Source organism: Myotis yumanensis, unplaced genomic scaffold, assembly GCF_028538775.1.
Source record: "Myotis yumanensis isolate MYYU_CA2020_CCGP unplaced genomic scaffold, mMyoYum1.0.hap1 SCAF_11, whole genome shotgun sequence".
Taxonomy (NCBI): Eukaryota; Metazoa; Chordata; class Mammalia; order Chiroptera; family Vespertilionidae; genus Myotis; species Myotis yumanensis.
This window is the reverse complement of record NW_027223762.1, coordinates 59,864,271-59,889,632: the sequence shown is the minus strand read 5'-3', so window position 1 is coordinate 59,889,632 and position 25,362 is coordinate 59,864,271. Positions and strand designations below refer to the sequence as shown.

The window sequence follows — 25,362 nt, the reverse complement described above, 5'->3', positions numbered from 1 at the left end:
TGGGGAAGGGGCACTGGCTATGTGCTCAAGGTGGTGAGACCAGCATTCTTCCAAAAGTCACACAGTTTAGTCACTGTCTGAATCTTCACCAAAACCCTTCATAGAAAAAGAGGGCCCCAAAAGTTACTGCTGGGTACAGCCAGCAGATCCCTCCATACGACCCAAGCATGGCAGAGTGGTCTCACTAGCAGTGGGAGACGAGGTGGTGCACTCCCCAGGCTGTTGCTGTTAATAGGATTGCTCATCCCTGTGAAGGTGGCATCTGGGTCTTTCAGGTAGACTGAAGACCCACTGATTTTCACCACCAGATGCTATGTGGGTTCCTGTTCCCATCTCTGCTGCTCTGTGTTCTCTCTACATGGGGTTGAGACGCCATGATACTGGGGGGAGGAAGTTTTGTAGTCACAATATCCCTCCAGCTTCTCAGCCACTACCACACCTGGGTGTGGGGGCCAGCCCTTTCCACGTCTCCACTCTTCTTGCCAGTCTCTAAGTGGCTTCTTCTATAAATCCTTGGTATAATATTTCAGTTTAGCTAGCCTTCAGTTGGTTATTCAGGTTGACTGCTCTATAATTTACCTGTAAACCCAGTTTGGGGTGAGAAGCAGATGAGTGTAGTTTCCATCTACTCTGTAGCCATCTTGGGATCTATCCTGTAATGTCTTTCACTCCCATCTCAGCATGTCAAAACCGGACTTGGCCCCAGCATGTGCTAGGTCCATCTCACCCAGGAGCTCTTTAATGGAACAGTCCTTGGTCTTCCTTTGCTGCCTTATTAAGTCTCCAATGACCTGGGTCATGCTTCCCCTGTGGCACCGGCCATGGTATCTGAACATCTGCCTTATGGGCATACAGGTCTTCTAATGTTTGCTGACCCTGTTATGATAAGTTGAACTTTATAAAATTGACATTTTGAAGGTCAAAAATGGCTGAAAATTGAAGAATTCATGTGGTTCAACCAGCTGCTATTTCATGCAGCAGACAGTATATGTTGAATTAAATAAAAAATGATATGTGTGCCCTGACTCTCCCCTGAGAACTCAGTTCATGTATATAACAAACTATTTTGGATTTTTGCTCTTAGGCCACAATTAGTGGCCATCTTAAGTTAAGGAACAAAAAACAAATAAGAGATTGCAACAGTGTACATAGCATGCCCTTCACCTGCTTACTGGGTGCTGGGAAGCCTGGAAAAGTAACACTCATGCTAAGAAAGGAAGAATGAGCCCAAGTCAGCTAAAAAGTGGACACAGATCAGGAGATGTCATCCAAATAGGGGGCAAAAAAAAAAAAAAAAAAAAGAATAGGTGTCAGAACGCACTAATGTTGTGTGTTTAATTGCTTTCGGAACCCACCAGGTTCCCATCATGATACTACCCACCCTGAGCGCATCCACCACGTCAGGCTGCTCCAAGAGCTTGGGGAAGGTGGCCAGTACGGGATTACTGATCAAATCTGAAATACAAAGACCAAAAAGGATTTATACAAACTTTATCCAACATGTTTTACTGCAACAGACATAACATATTAGAATCACTGTGTCACAAGATTTGTTGACAACACATTCTAACACTTTAACCTCTAGGAGCTCAAAGCTGTCCCCTCAACCCCCACCCCCCCTATGTACACAACATAGAGGGTTCTGGAATGAGTCTTGTACCACGTAAACAGAGCTTTTAGGAGGGGAGTGAAGTGGCTCTGAACAGAATAAGACTAGAAACTTGTGTTCTCCTTTCTGTTTTTTTCCAACCTCACTTTTCTCATGACCATGGTCTCACCTTTGGAAGCAGAAGACACAGGCTGACATAGGTTACATTTACTCAAAGCATGATGATGCATTACTGTACAAAAGGAAATTGCAAAGACCCCCTTACCAGCACTTTGCATGCTCAACCTCTCTTTTAGGAGTACATCTCCAAGAATTTGGCGATAAAATATCAACAAATGAATGTAGGACATGCTTCCAATTAATGTTTCCGGCAGTAAACTATTAAAGAAGAAAAGAAATGTATTCATTAAACAATATCTTACACTCCAACCTACAATGTTTTTTAAATGTGTGTATTACTTTAATGAACTATTCCAAGTTTTGTTTCATCATTGGGAAAAATGCAACAATTATATGGGAAATTCCCACTCCAAGTTGGTCACGTTAAACTTCAGATAATTTACATTTTTATGTGTACACTTTCAAGTCTCCACCCTGTGCTGCCATAGCTATGCTTCTATTTTAGCTATACACCCATGTTAAATGTCAAATTTTTAAAAAGCCATGAGCCCTAGCCAGTTTTGCTCAGTGGATAGAGTGTCAGCCTGCAGACTGAAGGGTCCCAGGTTCGATTCTGGTCAAGGGCACATGCCCAGATTTCGGGCTTGATCCCCAGTGGGGGGTGTGCAGGAGACAACCAATCAATGATTCTCTCTCATCATTATTGTTTCTATCTATCTCTCCTTCTCCCTTCTTCTCTGAAATCAATTTAAAAAAAAAAAGGCAGGTTCCGACCAAGATGGCGGCATAGGTTAACGCCGGAGTTTGCTGCCTCGAACAACCACTTCAAAAATACAACTGAAAGACGGAACGGACATCATCCAGAACCACAGGAAGGCTGGCTGAATGGAAGTTCTACAACTAGGAGGAACCAAGAATCAGAGGAGGCGCAGTGCTGAAGTAAAATACTAAGGTGCGGAGTGCGCGCAGCGCGGGCTGGTGGCTGAGGGCGAGGTTGTCTGTTTCAATCCGGAGGGAGCCTCAGACTCAGAGCTCCAGATCCGGGCGAGTCTCTAGGGACCCAGACTCAAACGGGAGAAGCAGGACTGTCTGGCTACGGTCCCTCCTAGGTTTGCAGCTGTTGCTGGGACAGAGAGGCAGAGACCCAGGGGACGGACTGAGAGCAGCCATAACTGCTCCCTCCTCCGCCCTGTTGATCCCGTGGGACCCGCCCCACCCAAGCCCTGCACAGAGGCATTTGCCGGATAGCCTCAGGCAAAGGCTAGATCAGCACCTCCCTAGAGGACACAAGTTCTTCCACTGCAAATACAGCTGATTATCACAGCCAGTCGGCCTGGAGGTCAAATCCCTCTAGTATTAACTATAACAATCAAGGCTTAACTACAACAAGACTGCGCACAAAGACCACTAGGGGGTGTACCAAGAAAGCGTAAAAAATGCGGAGACAAAGAAACAGGACAAAACTATCAAGAGAGGATATTGAGTTCAGAACCACACTTTTGAGGTCTCTCAAGAGGCTTCTAGAGTCTGTCGATAAACTTGATGAGATGTACAGGAAATCTAATGAGACCCTCGATGGTGTGATAAAGGACCATCTAGAAAGTAAGCATACACTGACTGAAATAAAGAATATTATACAGACTCCCAACAGCAGACCAGAGGAGCGCAAGAATCAAGTCAAAGATTTGAAATGCGAAGAAGCAAGAAACACCCAACCGGAAAAGCAAAATGAAAAAAGAACCCAAAAATACGAAGATAGTGTAAGGAGCCTCTGGGACAGCTTCAAACGTACCAACATCAGAATTATAGGGGTACCAGAAGATGAGAGAGAGCAAGATATTGAAAACCTATTTGAAGAAATAATGACAGAAAACTTCCCCTACCTGGTGAAAGAAATAGACTTCCAAGTCCAAGAAGTGCATAGAACCCCAAACAAAAGGAATCCAAAGAGGACCACACCAAGACACATCATAATTAAAATGCCAAGAGCAAAAGACAAAGAGAGAATCTTAAAAGCAGCAAGAGAAAGAAACTCAGTTACCTACAAGGGAATACCCATACGACTGTCAGCTGATTTCTCAACAGAAACTTTGCAGGCCAGAAGGGAATGGCAAGAAATATTCAAAGTGATGAATACCAAGAACCTACAACCAAGAGTACTTTATCCAGCAAAGCTATCATTCAGAATTGAAGGTCAGATAAAGAGCTTCGAAGATAAGGAAAAGCTAAAGGAGTTCATCACCACCAAACCAGTATTATATGAAATGCTGAAAGGTATCCTTTAAGAAGAGGAAGAAGAAGAAAAAGGTAAAGATACAAACTATGAACAACAAATATGCATCTATCAACAAATGAATCTAAGAATCAAGTGAATAAATAACCTGATGTACAGAATGAACTGTTGATTATAATAGAATCAGGGGCATAGAAAGGGAGTGGACTGACTATTCTTGGGGGTAAAAGGGGTGTGGGAGATTCGGGAAGAGACTGGACAAAAATCGTGCACCTATGGGTGAGGACAGTGGGTGGGGAGTGAGGGCGGAGGGTGAGGTGGGAGCTGGAAGGAGGGGAGTTATGGGGGGGGAAAAGAGGAACAAATGTAATAATCTGAACAATAAAGATTTAATTTTAAAAAAAGGCATGTTTATGTGTTTTGGAAATAGAGCCTAGTCAGCTACATGTTTTAACAAAGCCATGTGGCCATCCCACCTGATGTGATGAATGTAGAAGAAATGTGAGCTGATTCTTCACAGTACTAGTTGGAACATGGGAGAGTGTAGCAGACCTGGACTGAATTCTGACTTTGCTACTTCCTAGCTATGTAACTTCGGGCTAATTAATTATTCTCCTTGTGTTTTGGTTTCCTCGTTTGTAGAATACAGATAGCAATACCTGAATTTCAGAAGGCTAATAAAAAGATTAAAATGAGGTAAGTGTGGAGTGTTCAATGCAATGCATGGTACACATTAAGGGTTCAAAAACAAAATAAATTTCAACATTAAAGTTAAATTATCAGTTTAAAATAGATTCTTATAACTATGTAATCCCCATAGTATCCACAAAGAAAAAAAATCTATAGAATGCACACAAAAAGAAATGAAAAGGAGTAAGTGTATCACTACAAAAAAAATCAATTAAACACAAGAGAAGGACCCCTAGCTGTTTTAACTCGGTGGATAGAGCACTGGCCTGCGGACTGAAGGGTCCCAGGTTCGATTCCAGCCAAGGGTATATGCCCTGGTTGCGAGCTCAATCCCCAGTAAGGGGCATGTAGGAGGCAGCTGATCAATGATTTTCTCTCATCATTGATATTTCTCTCTCCCTCTCCCTCCCTCTCTTTAATCAATAAAAATTTATTAATAAACACACACAACAGAAGGTAAGAAGGGAGGAAATGAGGGACAATACAAATCTGAGACATATAGAAAATCAGTAACAAAATGGAAATAGTAAGTCCTCTCCTATCAGTAATTATTATAAATTAGAGGCCTGGTGCACAAAAATTTGTGCACTCGGCAGGGGGAGGGGAGTCCCTCAGCCCAGCCTACGCCCATTTGCAGTCCAGGACCCCATGGGGGATGTCCACCTGTCAATTTAGGCCCACTCCCTGGGGGGATCAGGCCTAAGTTTGCAGTCAGACATCCTTCTGGCAGCCAGAGAGCCCTCGGGGGATGTCCGACTAAAGGCTTAGGCCCCCAAGGGAGCTGTGATGAGGAAGCTGGGGTGACAGAGGAGCCATGCTGTCCCGCCTCGCTGCCCTGGGTCGGGTTGCACACAGGGTGCCCGGGCGGGCAGTTAAACTCAGAGCATGATTTAAAATGACAAAAGCGAACCCAACAAACTGCAGATTTCAACTACTCGCATCCATAAGGGACACACTCAAGAAGCAGAATCAGGTTCGGAGAAAGCTGGAGCCGGACCTGATTGGGCCAGCAATATGGAACAGCTGTACCAGCAAACGCACAAGCAGGTCCACCAGATCCAGTCTCACATGGGACGCCGGGAGACGGCAGACAAGCAGTCTGTGCACTTAGTAGAAAACGAAATCCAAGCAAGCATACCAGATATTCAGCCAGCTAGAACGCCTGGAGATTCTGTCCAGCAAGGAACTGCCCAACAAAAGACAGAATGACAAACTTCATGTTGACCCGTTAAAGTATGATGTCCAGCACCTGCAGACCGCTTTCAGAAACTTCCAGCATCGGCAATACACAAGGGAGCAGCAGGAGAGACAGCGAGAGGAGCTTCTGTCTCGCACCTTCACCCCCAACATGGAATGTGGTGCCCCCTGCAAGGCTGAGACGGCCCCTGCGAGGCTGCGATGGCCCCTGCGAGGCTGAGACGGCCCTGCGAGGCTGCGACGGCCCCTGGGAAGCCGGCAGAACCTCGTGAGGCACCCAGACGGCTTCGTCGACAGCCCACGAACCAGCATGCAGCCCCACGCACAACTATCACCCAAAGGGGAAGAGGGGCGAGAGCAGCTGTAATGTTGCTTTCTCCTCACTTTTGATAGCGAAATCCTCATTTTAAACATAAGAGGACACATTATTTTAAAAAGCCGTTACGTGTCTCCGTACCCTTTCTGAGTAGAGCGTGAACAAGTCGTGAGAGACTTTTCTGAACACAGGGACACATCGCGGATGGAAACAGCTACATTTTCCATGTGTATGACCTTTGACCCGAAACAAAAAGCGTACACCTATGGATGAGGACAGTGGGGGCGTAAGGGCAGAGGGTGGGGTGGGAACTGGGTGGAGGGGAGCTATGGGGGGGGGCGGAAAGGGGAAACAACTGTAATAATCTGAACAATAAAGATTTATTTTAAAAAATAAAATGACAAAAGCAACCACTCAGAGAGGTAGGCCAAGTTCTCATTCATTACACTGCTTCTTGACAATCTGAAACCTCAAAAAGGTCATGCAGGGAGAGTCAGGGGATGCCCTAGTCGTGTCCCCATGCCATGCTCCCCCTCCACCCATCCAGCGTGCACCTCTGTGGAAAGGCCCTTTCCTGACGTCTTCACAGAGCACATCTCCAATCCTTCAAACCCCATTTCAAATGCCCCCTGGTCTTACCAGCTATCTTACATAGCTTCACTTAGATGAATGTTATGACACACTGCATCAGCTACCTGGCATTACATTTGCATTTATCTATATACTAGAGGTCCGGTGCACAGATTCTTGCACTGGTGGGGTCCCTTGGCCTGGTCTGCGGGGATTGGGTCAAAACCGGCTCTCAAACATCCCCTGATGGGTCCCGGATTGCAAGAGGGCGGTCCTCAGGTAATGCACCCGGGAATCGGAATTGGGATCCCTCCTCTCTGGTTCCAGGTGTGTCACCCAAGACCCACAGCTGCCAAGTCACTGCAGCTCAGCAGCTCCTGCATTGAGCATCTGCCCCGTGGTGGTCAGGGCACATCAAAGCTACCAATCAGACAGTTGGACGGTTACTTAGGCTTTTATATATATAGATATAATCATAAGATTAGCCAACTATTAGAGCTCACACTGCTTAATTGCATGTACTATAAATACTTGCTAAGTGTTTTTTATGTTTTTTTCATTAAACTTCATTACAACTTATGGGATTGATATTTCTACTGTGTCCTTTATAAGATATAGACATTGAGACCCCAAGAAAGATGATTCTATGATTTTTTCCAAAAGGCTCCTGAGTTTGAAATTGACAGACCTGGATTCTACTAGTATAAAAGCTCCCTGCAGAAAATGCAAAACAAAAACCATGAGATACCACTGCTTACTTATTAAAATAGCTAAAACAAACAAAAAGGCTGAGAATACCAAGTGTTGTCAAGAATATGGGGCAACTGAGCCCTAGCCGGTTTGGCTCAGTGCATAGAGCCTCAGCCTGTGGACTGAAGGGTCCTGGGTTCAATTCTGGTCAAGGGCACATGCCCAGGTTGTGGGCTCAATCCCCAGTAGGAGACAGGCAAGATGCAGCCGATCAGTGATTCTCTCTCATTATTGATGTTTCTATCTTTCTCTCCCTCTCCCTTCCTCTCTGAAATCAATAAAAATGTATTTTTTTAAAAGAATATGGGGCAACTGAAATGCTGATACACTGCTGGTGAGAATGTAAAATAGTGTAGTCATTTGGGAAATAGCTTGGCAGCTTCTTATAAAATAAACAAACACCAGATGCCCCAGCAACCCCATTCCTAAGTGTCTGTACCCATCAGAAATAACAGTACATTTACACATAATAAAAATTCATATACAAATATTTAGAGGAAGTTTTATCCATAATAGGCCAAAATTAGAAACAACCCAGATGTCCATCAACTAACTCATAGGTAACACACTATGATACATCCAGCCAATGGAATACCAGAACATCTAGCTTTATTGTGCTTTGAAGATATTGTGTTGTGTGTATTTTTTAATTTTTACTGACTTTTTTTTAAGAGAGGAGGGGAGAGAAAGAGAGAGATGGACAGAAATATCAATGTGAGAGAGAAACATCAATTGATGGCCTCCCATAAGCATCCTAACTGGAGATCAAATCCACAACCTGAATATGTGCCCTGAAATGAAATCAGATGCAGCACCTATTGGCGCATGGGATAATACTCCAACCAAGTCACTCTAGCCAAAGCGATACTGCATTTTTTACAAATTGGAAATCTGGCCCTGGCTGGTGGGGCTCAGTTGGTTAGGTTTCATCCCATGCACTGAAGGGTTGCTAATTCGATTCCAATTGGGGTACATGCCCAGGTTGCAGGCTCAATCCCCAGGGGTAGAGAGTATTCAGGAGGCAACCAATCAATGTTCCATTCTCACATCAATGTTTTTCTCTGTCCCTCTCCCTTCCTCTCTCTCTAAAAATCAATTAAAAATCTTATATTAAAAAAAAAAAAAGCCCTGGCTGGTCTAGCTGGTTTGGCTCAGTGGATAGAGCAGCATGTGGACTGAAGGGTCCTGGGTTCAATTCCGGTCAAGGGCACATGCCGGGTTGTAGGCTCGATCCCCAGTGTGGGGCGTACAGGAGGCAGCCAATCAATGATTTTCTCTCATCGTTGATGTTTCTATCTCTCCCTTTCCTTTCCTCTTTAAAATCAAATATATATATATATATATATATATTTAAATCTTATAAAAAGAAAAAAAATGAAAATTTGTGGCAACCCTCAGTTGAGCAAGTCTACTGGCCTTTTTTCCAACAGTAACAGATAATGGTTAGCATTTTTAAATTGAGGTATATACATTGGGTTTTTTTTTTTACACATAATGCTATTGAACACTTAATAACTAAAGTATGGTATAAACATAACTTTTATATACACTGGGAAGCCAAAAATTCATGTAACTTGCTTTATTGCGATATGTACCTTATTGCAGTGATCTGGAGCTGATCCCACAATATCTCCTGTACTACTTAAAACAAAAAAGAACAAACTACTAACACAGGCATCAGCATGAATGAATTTTAGAAGCACTATGCTGAGTGAAAACCAGACTCACAAGCCTACATGCTATATGATCTGATGTATAAGACATTCTGGGAAAGGCAAAGCTGTTGGGAAGGAAAACAGAGGAGTGATTGCCTGGGGCTGGGGCTGGGGCGGGGCACTGAGAACAAAGACAAAGCCACAGAGGTAACTCTTTAGAGTGATGGACACATTCTCTATCTTGACTGTACTGATAGTTACATGACTGTATACATTTGTTAAAACTCAAAGAACTGTAAACTAAAAGGAGTAAACTAAATTATACCTCAACAAACTTAACATTTTAAAAAGTTCTCTTTAGATAGACTCATGGGTCAGTAAGCCCACTTAACAGTTCTCTACTCTATTTTTGACCAAATCTGTCCTTTGTGCTAACTAGTAAGTAGAAGAGTAACCTAATCTGAACTTGTTATTCCATTTCCATGATCTTTGGCAAACAAGTTACTCTCTCTCTCTCTCTCTCTCTCTCTCTATATATATATATATATATACACACAAAACCCTAATATGCAAATAGACCAAACTGCAGAACCGAACAACCGGTCACTATGATGTGCGCTGACCACTAGGGAGCACATGAAGAACATGGCGGGCATTGGCAGCAGGCAGCAGAGCGTGGAACATGGCGGGCATTGGCCTCAGTGGGATGGTGAAGCAGGTGAGCGGGGGCGCCAGACCAAGGCAGGGTGCCGGTTGCTGTCATCAGGGCAAGCCTCTGGTGTTACTGAAAATTCTTTGCTCCCGCACACTGCAGTTCCAGTGGGCACTTGCACCTGCTGCCGGCTCCTGCTACTGGCACCGGAGCCGGCCCCAATCATTCGGCACTGTCAGCAGGTGCAAGAAGTGGCTGCTGGCCCCAATCATCCCTCAGGGCTTCTCCGCCTCCCCCTGCTCCTGAGGGGCAATGAGGGCCAGCAGCCACTGCTCACACCTGCTGCTGGCAACGGCCCACTTGCACTCGCAGCTGGCGCCAGAGCCACCGCTCACACCCACTGCTGGTGCCCAGCGCCGGCCCCAATCGCTCTACGCCATCAGCGAGTGCAAGCCAGGCCGGCGCTGTCAGCGTGTGGGAGCAGCAGCGGCAGGAGCGGGCCTGCTGGCAGACAGGGGGCCGGGGGCCACGGAGGGAGGAGCCAGGCAGGGGCGCGGAGGATGGGCCGAGACCCACCCCTGTGCCCACCACAGCCTCACAGCCCACAGTTCCTTTCAAGGTGCACGAATTCGTGCACTGGGCCCCTAGTGAGGAAATACTAACCAACAAAAGATGACCAAGCAGGAGGGAAGCTGGGAGCAGAGATGGTCTACACATGTTGAGTGACCCGAGCTCCCAAACAGAAACCACAGAAGGCATACCAACCTTAGTAGGTCTCTTGATCTTCTGTTCAAAGACCTCAGTTTTACTAGAAGCTGCGGTTGCCTCCTCATCATCATCATCTGATGGAAAACACTCCCTTGTGCTTAAAAAAAATTAATAAATGTTACAACTTTAAGTGCTTGGGACAGTGCGTATAACACACATGGTATTTTGCTATAACACAACAAAGTCTTTTCACCACCAGTGCCTGCCCCTGACAGCTGCATTGTTGTGGCTGATTTACAAAGAAAAAAAGGAGTTTAAAAAGCATGTCTGGGGAGTGACATTAGAGGAATGGCAGTATGAGAGATCCCCTTGGCCTCTCCCCCTGAAACTTGTTAACAAGTTTATCAACTATATAACTCAACAAAGGATTCCATGCTCAATATAGAAGCATGCCTGAGAGACCCATGCATTGAATCATCTAAAGGTGGTCAACCAGGAGCAAATGGGGAGGCAAGAAAGGAAGAGAGCTCACACAGCCACAGATACAGCCCTGCAGCTGGGAGCTGGCTGCTAGCTCAGCCCCAGAAAAAGGAGGAAGCAGGTATTTCCATGGGCCAGGAAGAACAGAGTCTCGGTGGCTCTCCAGCAGGGCAAGTGGCATGAACAGCAGCTGACCCAGCTGAGAGGCTGGGGTAAGGACACAGTGCCTGGGTTCTGTCGTGACTGTCTGCTGTTGGACAGTTAGTGTTCTAGGCAAAGATGGAGCCACAGAGGCCCATCACCCCCTTGGACTCCCCAAACTCACTTTCCATTGCCCTTGGTGTCAGGTCAAGGAGCACATTATCTGTAAACTGAGAGATATTGCAGCAGAATCCCTGTTTCCTCCAGTGATTGATCCCTATTTGGAGGGGGGGGGAGACACCATTGAGGTCCGGGGATCACCATTATGGTGAGGGCAAAACAAAGCCCACCCCCAAGCAGCACAGCTGTAATGTCTGATCGGAGCTGTGGAGGGCAGCTCTGGGACGTCACAGAGCTAAAAATCTTGTGATTCAGCATCACCTACTTGAAAACAGTAGAAAGACCTGTTCAAATAAAGATGCTAGAGAAGGGCCAATATAATACATAGATGCCTAGACAAAGGGGACCAGCAAATACCATGAATAACCATGGAAATAAGGAAGCCCAGAAAAAAATGAAAAATCTCCATAAAGCAAGCTGGAACACATGGAAATATATAAATGACAGAGAATTCAAGATTGCAGTTCTGAAAATACTCAACAAGATGTGAGAAAATATAGACAGGCAATCTAATACACTCAAAAAACAAATTAATGAACAAAATGAGTACTGTACCAAAGAATCTAAAGCGTTAAAAAAAGAACCAATCAGAAATCCTAGAAATGAAGCATGCAACTAAGGAGATTAGGAGTAAACTACTGAATATAGGAAACAGAACTGACCAGATGGAGAAAAGAATTAGTGATATCAATATAGGAATCTAGAAATGATGCATAGAAAAGAAGAGAGAGACCCGAGCATTTAAAAAAATGAAATAGCTCTATAAGAACTATCTGACTCCATCAGAAAAAGCAATCCTACATAATAAAAGCCAAATATGCTAAGTGTCCGGTCGGCCGGTCGGCCGTTCAACCAATCAAAGCCTACTATGCTAATAATATGCTAAGGCTGCACAACTGCTCACTATGACATGCACTGACCATCAGGGGGAAGACGCTCCAACCAGTAGGTGAGCTTGCTGCTGGGGTCTAGCCCAGGGGTGGGCAAACTTTTTTACTTGAGGGCCACAATGGGTTCTTAAACTGGACCGGAGGGCCGGAACAAAAGCATGGATGGAGTGTTTGTGTGAACTAATATAAATTCAAAGTAAACATCATTACATAAAAGGGTACGGTCTTTTTTTTTTTTAGTTCTATTTATTTCAAACGGGCCGTAGTTTGCCCACGGCTGGTCTAGTCAATCAGGACTGAGTGAGATGGGCCGGACACTCCCTGGAGCCCTCCCACGGTCCCTCCCTGGCTGTCCAACCTCCCGTGTCCCTCCCCAGCCCCAATCGTGCACTGGTGAGGTTCCTCAGCCTGGCCTGCACCCTCTCAAAATGCAGGACCCTTCGAGGGATGTCAGAGAGCCAGTTTCAGCCCAATCCCACAGGCCAGGCTGAGGGACCCCAGTGGTGCATGAATTCATGCACCGGGTCTCTAGTATAATAATAATAGGCATACCAGAAGAAGAAGAGAGGGATAAGGAAACAGAGAGCCTATTTAAACAAACAATGGATAAGAACTTCCCACACCTATGGAAAGAACTAGATCCTCAAATCCAATAACAAACAGAACATCTAGTTACCTCAGTCCAAAGAGGCCCTCTCCAAGGCACATTGTATTAAAATTGTAAAAATGAATGACAAAAAAAATCTCAAAGCAGCCAGGGAAAAGAAGAAAGTTATCTGCAAAAGAAAACCCATCAGATTATCATCGGACTTCTCACAAAAACTCTACAGGCCAGAAGAAAGTGGAACCAAATATTCAAATGACTGAAAGAGAGAAATTCTCATCAAAAGAATAATATATCCAGCAAAGTTATCCTTTAAATATGAAGGAGAAATAAAGATGTTCCCAGATATACACAAGCTGAGGGAATTTATCACCAGAAAACCACCACTGCAAGAAATACTTAAGGGAATTATTCTACTTAAAGAGCATAAGGTCACAACACTATGAGTATGATCACCAAACAACTTACAGCATAAATAGGAATAATTTGTTATAACAAAAACATAAAAGAGGAGAGGAGTGAAGGTCTGAACTGGCAAAGGAGGATGGAGATTAGATGCACTCAAAAGAGAAAAAACTACAGTACATATGCAACTTTATTTTTCATAAACCTGATGGTAACCACACACAAAACCCCCAAAATTAAAACACATAGCTTAAAAAAGAGAAAGCAGAAGAAAGAAGTGTAGAATACCACCAAACAAAACAAGAGACAGAAACACACAAAGGAAAAGAACTACTGAAGGCACAGAGCTACAAGAAAACAAAAGATAAAATGACTATAGGAAATCCTCTTACATCAATAATTATACTAAACTAGAGGCCCAGTACACAAAATTCCTGCACTGGCTGGTGGGGCTCAGTTGGTTAGGGTCCCTAGTGGCTGCCAGCTGCCAGCCGGGTACTCCCTCCCTTCCCCCGGCCACCTGCCGCTGCCGCCAGCCAGGGCCTCTCTCCCTTCCCCCTGCTGCCTGCCGCTGCCACTGGGCAGAGTCTCCCTCCCTTCCCCTGGTAGGCCCTGCCCCCCCAGTCAAACTCCCGGACAACCTCCTGGTCAATGGGACAATTTGCATACTATGCTTTTATTATATAGGATATAAATTATCTGGATTCACCAATAAAGAGGTACAGAGTAGCAGAGTGGATCAAAAAACAAAACCCAACCAACCATATGCTGCCTACAAGAGACACATCTAAGCTGCAAAGACAAAGGTAGATTCAAAGTAAAAGGGTGCAAATTGATTCTCCAAGCAAAAAACATCCACAGAAAAGCAGGTGTAGCCATACTTTATCTGACAAAATAGAATTCAAGATAACAAGAGACAAAGATGGACATTTTATAATGATAAAGGGGACACTACATCAAGAGAACATAATACTTCTTAATATATATGCATCTGATCATGAAATATATAAAGCAATTATAATTAGAACTAAAGGGAGAAAGAAATCAAAACACAATCATAGTTGAGGTCCTTAATACTCCATTCGCAGCTCTGGATATATCATTCAAATAGAAAATCAATAAAGAAACATGGATCTTTAATGACACACTAGACCAAATAGACATAATTGACATTTATAGAGCTTTTCATCCCAGAACATCAGACTATACATTCTTCTCCAGTGCACATGGAGCAATCTCAAGGATAGACAGTATGTTGGGTCACAAAACTAGCCTCAACAAATTCAAGATTGAAATTATATTCTCTGACCACAGTGCCTTAAAATTAGAGATCAGCTAGAAAAAGGAAGTAAAAAAACCCACAACTATGTGGAGATTAAACAACATACTACTAAAAAATGGGCTAAAGAAGAAATAAATAAAAACATACAAAGAACTCATGAAATTCAACACCAAACAAACAACCCAATTAAAAAGTGGGCAGAGGACCTGAACAGACACCTCCCCAAAGAAGACGTACAAATGGCCAACAGCTAGATGCTCAACCTCACTAGCAATTAAGGAAATGCAAATCAAAACCACAATGAGATGCCATCTCTCACCTGTTAGAATAGCTATTATCAACAAGACAAGTAATAAGTGTTGAAGAGGTTGAGGAGAAAAGGGAACTCTCATTCACTGTTGATGAAAATGTAGACTGGTAGAACCACTATGAAAAACAGTCTGGCAATTCCTCAAAAAATTAAGAATGGAGCTACCATATGACCCAGCAATACCTCTCCTGGGTCTATATACCTGAAAAACTCAAAAACATACATTCACAAAGATATATGCACTCTTAAGTTCATTGCAGCTGTATTCCCAGTGGCTGAGACATGGAGACAACCCAAGTATACTGCACAAAGGACTGGATAAAGAAATTGTACACACCCAGTCAGCATGGCTCAGGGGTTGAGCGTCAACCTATGAACTCAGAGGTCACGATTCAATTCCCTATCATGGCACATGCGCAGGTTGTGGACTTGATCCCCAGTTGGGGGTGTGCAAGAGACAGCGGATCAATGATTCTCTCTCATCATTGATGTTTCTATCTCTCTCTCTCTCTCTCTCTCCCTTCCTCTCTAAAATCAATTAAAAAAATATATTGGGGAAAAAAAGATGTGGTACAATCCAGCCAGCGTGGCTCAGTGCTTTAGCATCAACCTATGAACCAGGAGGTCACAGTTCGATTCCCGGTCAGGGCACAAGCCCGGGTTGGGGGCTCCATCCCCATTGGGGGGGGGGGGGAGGGCATGCAGGAGGCAGCCCATCAATGATTCTCTCTCATCATTGACGTTATTATCTCTCCCTCTCCCCTTCCTCTCTGAAATCAATAAAGATATACAGTGGGGCCTTGACTTACGAGTGTCCCGACTAATGCGTTTTTTGAGATACCAGCTGTCTCTCAGACAATTTTTTGCTTTGAGTTGCGAGCTAAAATTCGGGTTGCGAGCCAGCTTCAGATACCCCACCGCTAGTTGGCGCAGCAAATGTCACAGTGAACGCCACAACATCAGCCCAGCATCGTGTCTCACTCGTTCACAATTGATTTGACATACGAGTAATTTGAGTTACGAGCTCAGTCATGGAACGAATTAAACTCATAAGTCAATGCCCCACTGTACTGCCATTTGCAATAACATGGATGAACCTTGAGAATACTGTATTATGCTATGTGAAATAAGTCAGGCAGAAACAGCTAAGAACTATATGATTTTACTCATATGCAAGATATAAAACTGAAACTCGTGGACACACACAGCAGTGTGGTGGTTGCCAGAGGGAAGGTGTGGGGGTGAAGGAGGTCTAATATATGGTGATGGAAGATGATTTGACTTTCGGTGGTGAGTACACAGTGCAATGTACAGATCTTGTGCCATAGAAATCTACACGTGAAATCTATGTGATTTATTAACCAATGTAATCCCAATAAATTTAATTTTTAAAATAAAAAGCATGTTGCCCTAGCCAGTTTGGCTCAGTGGAAAGAGCATTGGCCTATGGACCAAAGGGTCCCAGGTTCGATTCCGATCAAGGGCATGTACCTTGTTGCAGCCTCCTCCCCAGTCTGGGCCCTAGTTGGGGCTCATGCAGAAGGCAACCAATTGATGTGGTTCTCTCACATCAATGTTTCTCTCTGTCTTTCCCTCTCTCTGCCACTTTCCCTAAAAATCAATGGAAAAATATCCTCAGGTGAGAATTAACAACAACAAAAAAGTATATCTAGCCCAGCGGGCGTGGCTCAGTGGTTGAGTATAGACCTATGAACCAGGAGGTCACGGTTTGATTCCCAGTCAGGGAACATGTCCGGGTTACGGGCTCGACCCCCAGTAGGGGATGTGCAGAAAGCAGCTGATCAATGAATTTCTCTCATCATTGATGTTTCTATCTCTCTCTCCCTCTCTCAAATCAATATAAATATCTAGTTTTTTTTAAAAAGCATGTCAACCCACGTGCATCCCAGACCTCAAACACCTTCCGCTTCTAAGAAGAGAGACTGGTACTGCTGAGGCAACAGCAGTGTCCTGAGCTGTGAAACAAGGAGGGGGAGGTCTCAGGAGCCAAGGTGAAGTTCCAACGCTGTCAGGCTCGGAGCTGCACGAGGCAAGGATCACCCTGTCTGACTCTCCATGCCCATTGCCTACTGCAGGGCCTGGCCAGGGAGCATACTGGAAGGGGCTCGATATTTCTGGAGGGCAATCTGACATATACAACACAACTGCACATGCCTACACCCTTGGACTAGCAATAGACAATCTCTGGATTAGCCTGTTTATGAATTTAGCCGAGTGTTCAATGAGAAGGAGCAAATGCAGGCTCCTCACACTTCCTCATTTCCCACAGTAGAGTCTCAGGTGTGCTAGCAAGAAAATAAGCACTCAGGAAAGAACCAAGACGGTGGCATAGATAAACACCTGTACTTGCTGCCTCCCACAACCACATCAAAATTACAGCTAAAATACATGACAACTATCACCCGGAACCACAGGAAAGCTGGCCGAGTGGAAGTACTACAACTAGAGGTAAAGAGACTGGTAGGAGGTGTGGAGGCACAAAACGGGCTGGTCTGGCAACCAGGTGTGCTGCTTTTTTAATCAGGAGGGAGATAGCCTCTGCAGAGGCCGCCTGGAGGAGCGAGGGATTCCAGCCCACACCAGACCCCCAGCCTAGGGTCCCAGAGCTGGGGAAAGAAGTCCCTACAGGCCGTAAGCACTATGGACTGTAAAAACCAGTGCGGATTGGAGCTGAGTGACACACAGACTGCTGGAGACCCAGCTGCTCCTCTTAAAAGGCCGGCACCATGAACTGAATTTACAAGCTCCCACTTCCTCAGGTGAGGCTCTGGGGGACCTAGACACAAACGGGGAGAAACTGGACTGTCATTGGAGCAGGTCCTCAGGGCAGCTTTCTTCCAGACAGAGGTGCTCGAAGCAGTCATTGTTCCTGCGCTGGGACCTCCTCGTGCAGGGCTGACTGGCAGCCATTTCTGTTTGCTCCACCCTGGTGATTCCCTGAGACCCCACTCCACCCAATTTACAATCCCACCCAAGCTGTGATAGCTACTTTTGCATATGAATGGACTGTCCTTTCTCGGGCAAAAACTCTGTTAAACAAGTTACAGCTGGGTCAGGGAGCTGCAAACCTATCAATAAAAGGCTCAAAAAACCCCGCACCAGCAGCAGCCTGCCTTGCTTCACAGCTGGGCCTCATCTGGGCACTTCCAAACCTAATAGAAAGAGGAGGAATCTGCCCTAGCTGGTTTTGTTCAGTGGATAAAGTGTCAGCCTGCGGACTGAAGGGTCGTGGGTTTGATTCTGGTCAGGGGCATGTACCTTGGTTGTGGGCACATCCCCAGTAGGGGGTGTGCAGGAGGCAGCTGATCAATGTTTCTCTCTCATCGATGTTTCTAACTCTCTGCCCCTCTCCCTTCCTCTCTGCAAAAGTCAATAAAATATATATTTTTTAAAAAAGGAAAAAAAGAGGAGGGGGAAAACCAAGATGGCGACATAGAAAAACACCAGAAATTGCTGCCTCCGACAACAACTTCAAAAATACAACTAAAAGACAGAACGGTCATCATCCAGAACCACAGGAAGGCTGGCTGAGAGGAAATTCTACAACTAGAAGGAAAGAGAAGAGCACACAGACTCAGAGGAGCTACAAAAGTAAAGTGCAGAGGGAAGCAGACAAAATGCAAAGACAAAGAAACAGGTCACAAATGACAGAAATGGAGGACAGCAAACGACTGGATATAGAGTTCAAAACCACGGCTCTAAGATTTTTCAAGAATTTTATGGAAACCGCCGATAAATGTAGTGAGATCCTCAAGAAATCTAATGAGACCCTCGATGTTGTGATAAAGGACCAACTAGAAATTAAGCATACACTGACTGAAATAAAGAATATTATACAGACTCCCAACAGCAGACCAGAGGAGCGCAAGAATCAAGTCAAAGATTTGAAATACGAAGAAGCAAAAAACACCCAACCGGAAAAACAAAAAGAAAAAAGAACCCAAAAATATGAAGATAGTGTAAGGAGCCTCTGGGACAACTTCAAGTGTACCAACATCCGAATTATGGGGGTGCCAGAAGAAGAGATAGAGCAAGATATTGAAAACCTATTTGAAGAAATAATGACAAAAAACTTCCCCTACCTGGTGAAAGAAATAGACTTACAAGTCCAGGAAGCGCAGAGAACCCCAAACAAAAGGAATCCGAAGAGGACCACACCAAGACACATGATAATTAAAATGCCAAGAGCAAAAGACAAAGAGAGAATCTTAAAAGCAGCCAGAGAAAAAAAGTCAGTTACCTACAAGGGAGTACCCATACGACTGTCAGCTGATTTCTCAACAGAAACCATGCGGGCCAGAAGAGAGTGGCAAGAAATATTCAAAGTGATGAATAGCAAGAACCTACAACCAAGATTACTTTATCCAACTAAGCTATCATTCAGAATTGAAGGTCAGATAAAGAGCTTCACACATAAGAAAAAGCTAAAGGAGTTCATCATCACCAAACCAGCATTATATGAAATGCTGAAAGGTATTCTTTAAGAAGAGGAAGAAGAAAAAGGAACTCTTACCATTTGCCACACCATGGATGGAACTAGAGAGCATTATGCTAAGTGAAATAAGCCAGTCAGAGAAGGATAAATACCACATGATCTCACTCATTTGTGGAATATAATGAACATCATAAACTGATGAACAAGGACTGATCCAGAGATGGAGAGGCATTGATTGGACTGTCGGGCCTTGGAGGGAAGGTAGGGGAGGATGGGGGTAAGGGGGAAAGATCAATCAAAGGACTTACATGCAAGCATGTAGGTCTAGCTAATGGACACGGACAGCGGGGGGGGGGGGGGGGGGGTGGTGGCATGAGCGGGGGGGGGGGGGTAGGGGGTAACGTGGGTATAAGGACACATATGTAATATCTTAATTAAAAAAAATAGCCGAAACCGGTTTGGCTCAGTGGATAGAGCGTCGGCTTGCGGACTGAAAGGTCCCAGGTTCGATTCCGGTCAAGGGCATGTACCTGGGTTGCGGGCACATCCCCAGTAGGAGATGTGCAGGAGGCAGCTGATCGATGTTCCTCTCTCATCGATGTTTCTAACTCTCTATCTCTCTCCCTTCCTCTCTGTAGAAAATCAATAAAATATATTTTTAAAAAAAATAAAATAAAATAAAAAAATAAATAAATAAATAAAAATATATTGCCGAAACCGGTTTAGCTCGGTGGATGGAGCGTCGTCCTGCGGACTCAAGGGTCCCAGGTTCGATTCCGGTCAAGGGCATGTACCTGGGTTGCCGGCACATCCCCAGTGGGAGATGTGCAGGAGGCAGTTGATTGATGTTTCTCTCTCATCGATGTTTCTAACTCTCTATCTCTCTCCCTTCCTCTCTGTAAAAATTCAATAAAATATATTTAATATATATATATATATATATATATATATATATATATTAAAAAAAAAGAAAGAGGAGGGATCTGCAGATCTCTCTGTAGCTCCTGCTGGTGGCCCCAGGCAGTGGTTGACTTTGCACCTCCCTGGAGAACCAAGAGCCAGTGTACCAGTGGTCAGTGTGAGACCATACCAGATTACAATTCTTCACATCCATAAGCAACACATTCAAGGGGCAGACTCAGTGAGCACCAAAGCCCCACTGAAGTCCTGCTCCATAAGGTGTCTCCTGCACAGCAACTCTCTCACTGTAGTCACAGCTGGTTCCCACAGCCAATTGGCCTGGAGGTCAATTCCTCCCAGTGATACCAATAGCAATCAAAGCTCAACTACAACGAAACTGTGCACACAGCCCACAAAGGGATGCACCAAGAGTGTCCACCTCAGGTGAATGGGCAGGATGAGCCACTGGGCCCTATAGGACACCTACCACACAAGGCCACTCTATCTACTCAAGGAGACTTAGCAGCTACCCAATACATAGAAACAAACACAAGGAAGCAGCCATAATGCGGAGATAAAGAAACATGTCACAAATGAAAGAAATGGAGGAAAGCAAACTACTGGATATAGAGTTCAAAACCACATTATAAGGTTACTCAAGAATCTTCTAGAAACCTCCGAGGAACTTAGTGAGACTTTCAAGGATCTTAGAATGCCAAAAAAAAAATGGAAAAGGACAAGTCAGAAATTAAGCATACACTGACTGAAATAAAGAATAATATATAGGGATTCAACAGTAGACTAGAGCAGTGGTCGGCAAACTGTGGCTCAGTAAACCATGGCTCGTGAGCCTCATGCGGCTCTTTGGCCCCTTGAGTGTGGCTCTTCCACAAAATACCGGCTCTTCCACAAAATGCTGACTGCTGCACATGGGCCACGAAGTTTCAATCGCACTGTACGTGCACGCCTGCACGTGGTATTTTGTGGAAGAGCCACACTCAAGGGAGCAAAGAGCCGCATGTGGCTCGCAAGTTGCGGTTTGCTGACCATGGGACTAGAGGATCCCAAGAATCAAATCAATGTTTGAAATATGAGGAAGCAAAAAACACCAATCAGAAGAGCAAAAAGAAAAAGAATCCAAAAACATGAAGATAGTGTAAGGAGCCTCTGGGACAACTTCAAGCGTACCAACATCCAAATTATGGGGGTGCCAGAAGAAGAGAGAGCAAGATATTGAAAACCTATTTGAAAGAAATAGACTTACAAGTCCAGGAAGCGCAGAGAACCCCAAACAAAAGGAATCCAAAGAGGACCACACCAGGACACATCATAATTAAAATGCCAAGAGCAAAAGACAAAGAGAGAATCTTAAAAGCAGCAAGAGAAAAACAGTTATCTACAAGGGAGTACCCATACGACTGTCAGCTGATTTCTCATCAGAAACTTTGCAGGCCAGAAGGGAGTGGCAAGAAATATTCAAAGTGATGAATAGCAAGAACCTACAACCAAGATTACTCTACCCAGCAAAGCTATCATTTAGAATTGAAGGTCAGATAAAGAGCTTCACAGACAAGAAAAAGCTAAAGGAGTTTATCACCACCAAACCAGTATTATATGAAATACTGAAGGCTGAAGGGTATTCTCTAAGAAGAGGAAGAAGAAAAAGGTAAAGATAAAAATTATGAACAACAAAGTGACAACAAATACATATCTATCAACAAGTGAACCTAAAAATCAAATGAATAAAAAACCTGATGAACACAACAGACTGGTGAATGTAACAGAATCAGGGTCATGGAAAGGGAGAAGACTGACAATTCTTGGGGGGAAGAGGATGTGGGGGGTTCAGGAAGAGATTGGACAAAGAGCTTACACCTATGGACGAGGTCAGTGGGGGGCGGGGGCGCGGGGGAACAGAAGGCCTGGAGTAGGGTGGGAACCAGGTAGAGGGGAGCTACGGGGAACATCTGTAATAATCTGAACAATAAGGATTTTTTTAAAAACGTGAATTTCCTGTTTGTGTTAGAACAGGGCTATCTTCTCAGATGCCTCCTGTTTGCTTGATCTCTAAGGCAGGGAAGGGAGGTGCCCCGTGAGAGCTGTACCTCTTCTGGAGACGGAAGGGTCCACTTCCACACCTTTTTCATAAGGGGTGCCACCGTTCAGGGGGAGCTCATAAGTCCTACAAAAGAAGGGTGTGCTGTGACCGAGACCTGCAGTGGACGCCTGAGTCAATCCCTTTCAGCACAGATATCCTTGCAGACATTTCTGTGTCACTGATGAGTGATGACTGAGAATGGAAGCTGATCCTTCTGTGCGGCATCAGCTCAGTAAATAAGTTTCTTTCTTACCTATGAACCATAGAAATACATTTTCCACATTAACATGAAAAAGATTATTAATGTCGTTAAAATGTTTTGAATCATCATTTGAAATAAAGCCAATATGGCCTGGGGGAGGGGATGCAAGGGTGTGGTGGAGGGGTCAATGGGGGGCGGGGGAGGAAGATCTGTAATACTTTCAACAATGAAGATAATTTTTTTAAATAGCCAATATGAGTTTATATGATTTTTAAAATATAAAAGTAGTAAATAAATAAAATATAAAAGTAACATGCAAATTGTAGTAAAAAGTTTCAATGGCCTAGAAATAATAAGGAAAAAATGACAGCCAACTCCCTCCCCTCTAGTTTGGCAGTCCCTCGCCCTACCTTGTTCTATGCAAAGGTGAACAAATACATTCCACAATGAATTTCAAACTGAAGATGTTTTCTTTTAAAGTTACAAACTGCCGAAGTGTAGAAGAAGGAGGTAGAAGGCCTCTCTAATCCTGCTGCCAGTCCCCACTCCCGCTCCATGGGCAGCCTTGGAAACAGTTCACATAAACCCACTCATGAATGCATACCAACGCAGCTCTTCATGGACCAAAGTGGAGTGACAGTACACATCCTATCCTGCCAGTTGCTTTTTCATGTAAAAATATACATTGGAAATGTTTCTGTATTAATTCAGAGGCCTCTGGCCTCCACCTCATTTAAAAAAATAGCTGTGATTTTAGGAAAGATTGAATAGACACACCATTCCTTCCTACCAAGTACAACTAAAACCCTGAACATTAATAAAAACAAAACCCCCCAAAGCGTAAGAAGCCTGGGCTTCTGCATCTACCAGGGGTAGGAGGGCCAGGGTAATAAAGTGCCCCGTCTCCTTCTGCCTGGTGACATCAGAGGACTAGCACAGTCAGGACTTCCACCTCTGTCCTGCGGTAAGGAGGTCCCATCCACCCTGAGGTGTTAGCAGAGGTGGAGGGGGGAGCATTACCTGAATTAAACATTTGGGGTTAGAAACTATGATAATTACCCATTCTAAAATTGGGGGAAACTGGCTTGGAGACTTACAGTTACAAGGCACAGCAAGACTAGAGCCCTGGATTTTATGGGATCTTCATCATCCTCTTCCTGACTGCCCACCTGTATCTCTCTGTGAATTTCCTGTCTATATCCTAGACCCGTGGTCGGCAAACTGCGGCTCGTGAGCCACATGTGGCTCTTTGACCCCTTGAGTGTGGCTCTTCCTAAGCCTTAGGAGTACCCTAATTAAGTTAATAACAATGTACCTACCTATATAGTTTAAGTTTAAAAAATTTGGCTCTCAAACGAAATTTCAATCATTGTACTGTTGATATTTGGCTCTGACTAATGAGTTTGCCGACCACTGTCCTAGATTTAGATTTACAGTATGTGTGTATGTAACCATTTTAAGGTTAGATTTCTATGTGTGTAGCCATTTTAAAGTTAGATTTCTATGTGTGTGCCCATTTTAAAATGTAATTGTCTTTGCCCTGTCAGTGTGTTCAGTGGTTAGAGCGTCAGCCCACACACCAAAGGGTCACAGATTCCATTCCCATTCAAGGGCATGTACCTGGGTTGCAGGTTCATTCCCAGCCCCAACTGGGGCATGTGCAGAAGTAAACCAACCAATGTATCTCTCTCATATCAATACTTCTCTCGCTCTCTCTCTCTCTCTCTCTCTCCCCCTTCTCCCCTGCCTCCCTCCCTTCCACTTTCTCTAAAAATCAATGGAAAAAAATATCCTCAGGTGAGGATTAAGAAAAAAAAAGAAAATAATACAATAATGAATAAATAATGCAAGAATAAATTGTTTTGCAAATGCAACACTATAAACCTACTTTTCCCCATCCTGTATTATAAATATTTGCTACCAGCTTGCCATATGGTCTTTTTTTGCCATTTAATCACTTTTATTATTCAATTACAGCTGACATACAGTATTATATTAGTTTCAGGTGCACACACACCCCCACCCCAGTGATTAGACATTATACAACTTCCTAATTGATCATCCCAATATATCTCATACCCATCTGACAACATACATAGTTATTAGAATTTTATTGACTATATTTCCTATGCTGTACTTTACATCCCCATGACTATTCTGTAACAACCAATTTGTACTCCTTAATTCCTTCATCATTTTTGCCCATCCCTCGATCTCTCCTCCCATCTGGCAACCATGAGAGTGTTCCCTGCAACTATGAGTTTCTTTCTGTTCCACTTGTTCATTGATTTTGTTTTTTAGATTCAATTGTTGGTAAGTATGTATTTGCCATTTTGTTATTCATTTTTTTAATCTTTTTTCTTCTTCTTTTCTTAAAGAAAACCCTTTAATATTTCATACAATACTGGTTTGGTGGTGATAACTCCAACCTTTAGCTTTCTCTTGTCTGTGAAGCTTTTTATATGTCTTTCGATTCTAAATAATAACTTTGCTGGGTAATCTTATTGTAGGAACTTGCTTTTCATCACTTTGAATATTTCTTGCCACTCCCTTCTGGCCTGCAAAGTTTCTGTTGGGAAATCAGCTGACAGTGGTATGGGTTCTCCCTTGTAGGTAACTATCTTTCTCTTGCCACTTTTAAGATTCTCTCTTTGTCTTTAACCTTTGGCATTTTAATTATGATGTGTCTTGGTGTGGGGCTCTTTGGGTTAATCTTGTTTGGGGCACTCTGTGCTTCTTGGGCTTGTATGTCTATTTCTTTCACCAGGTAAGGGAAGTTTTCTGTCATTATTTTTTCAAATAGGTTTTCAACTTCTTGCTCCCTCTCTTCTCCTCACAGCACCCCATGATGCGAATGTTGGTACACTTGAAATTGTCCCAGAGGCTCCTTACACTCTTCATATTTTTTTATTCT

General features: G+C 44.0%; 1 protein-coding gene across 1 annotated transcript in view; it reads right to left on the bottom strand.

The window, feature by feature from the left end:
- The window catches only part of LOC139020116 (nephrocystin-1-like), a 94,046-nt gene that overhangs the window by 8,524 nt on the left and 60,160 nt on the right, over positions 1-25,362 (bottom strand). Inside the window, exons 15-18 of the mRNA XM_070429739.1 lie at positions 22,254-22,330; positions 10,558-10,657; positions 1,875-1,987; positions 1,382-1,455 (exon numbers count right to left, since the gene is read on the bottom strand). Of these exons, the coding sequence (XP_070285840.1) occupies positions 1,382-1,455; positions 1,875-1,987; positions 10,558-10,657; positions 22,254-22,330 (364 nt within the window). The remainder of the gene's footprint in view (positions 1-1,381; positions 1,456-1,874; positions 1,988-10,557; positions 10,658-22,253; positions 22,331-25,362) is intronic.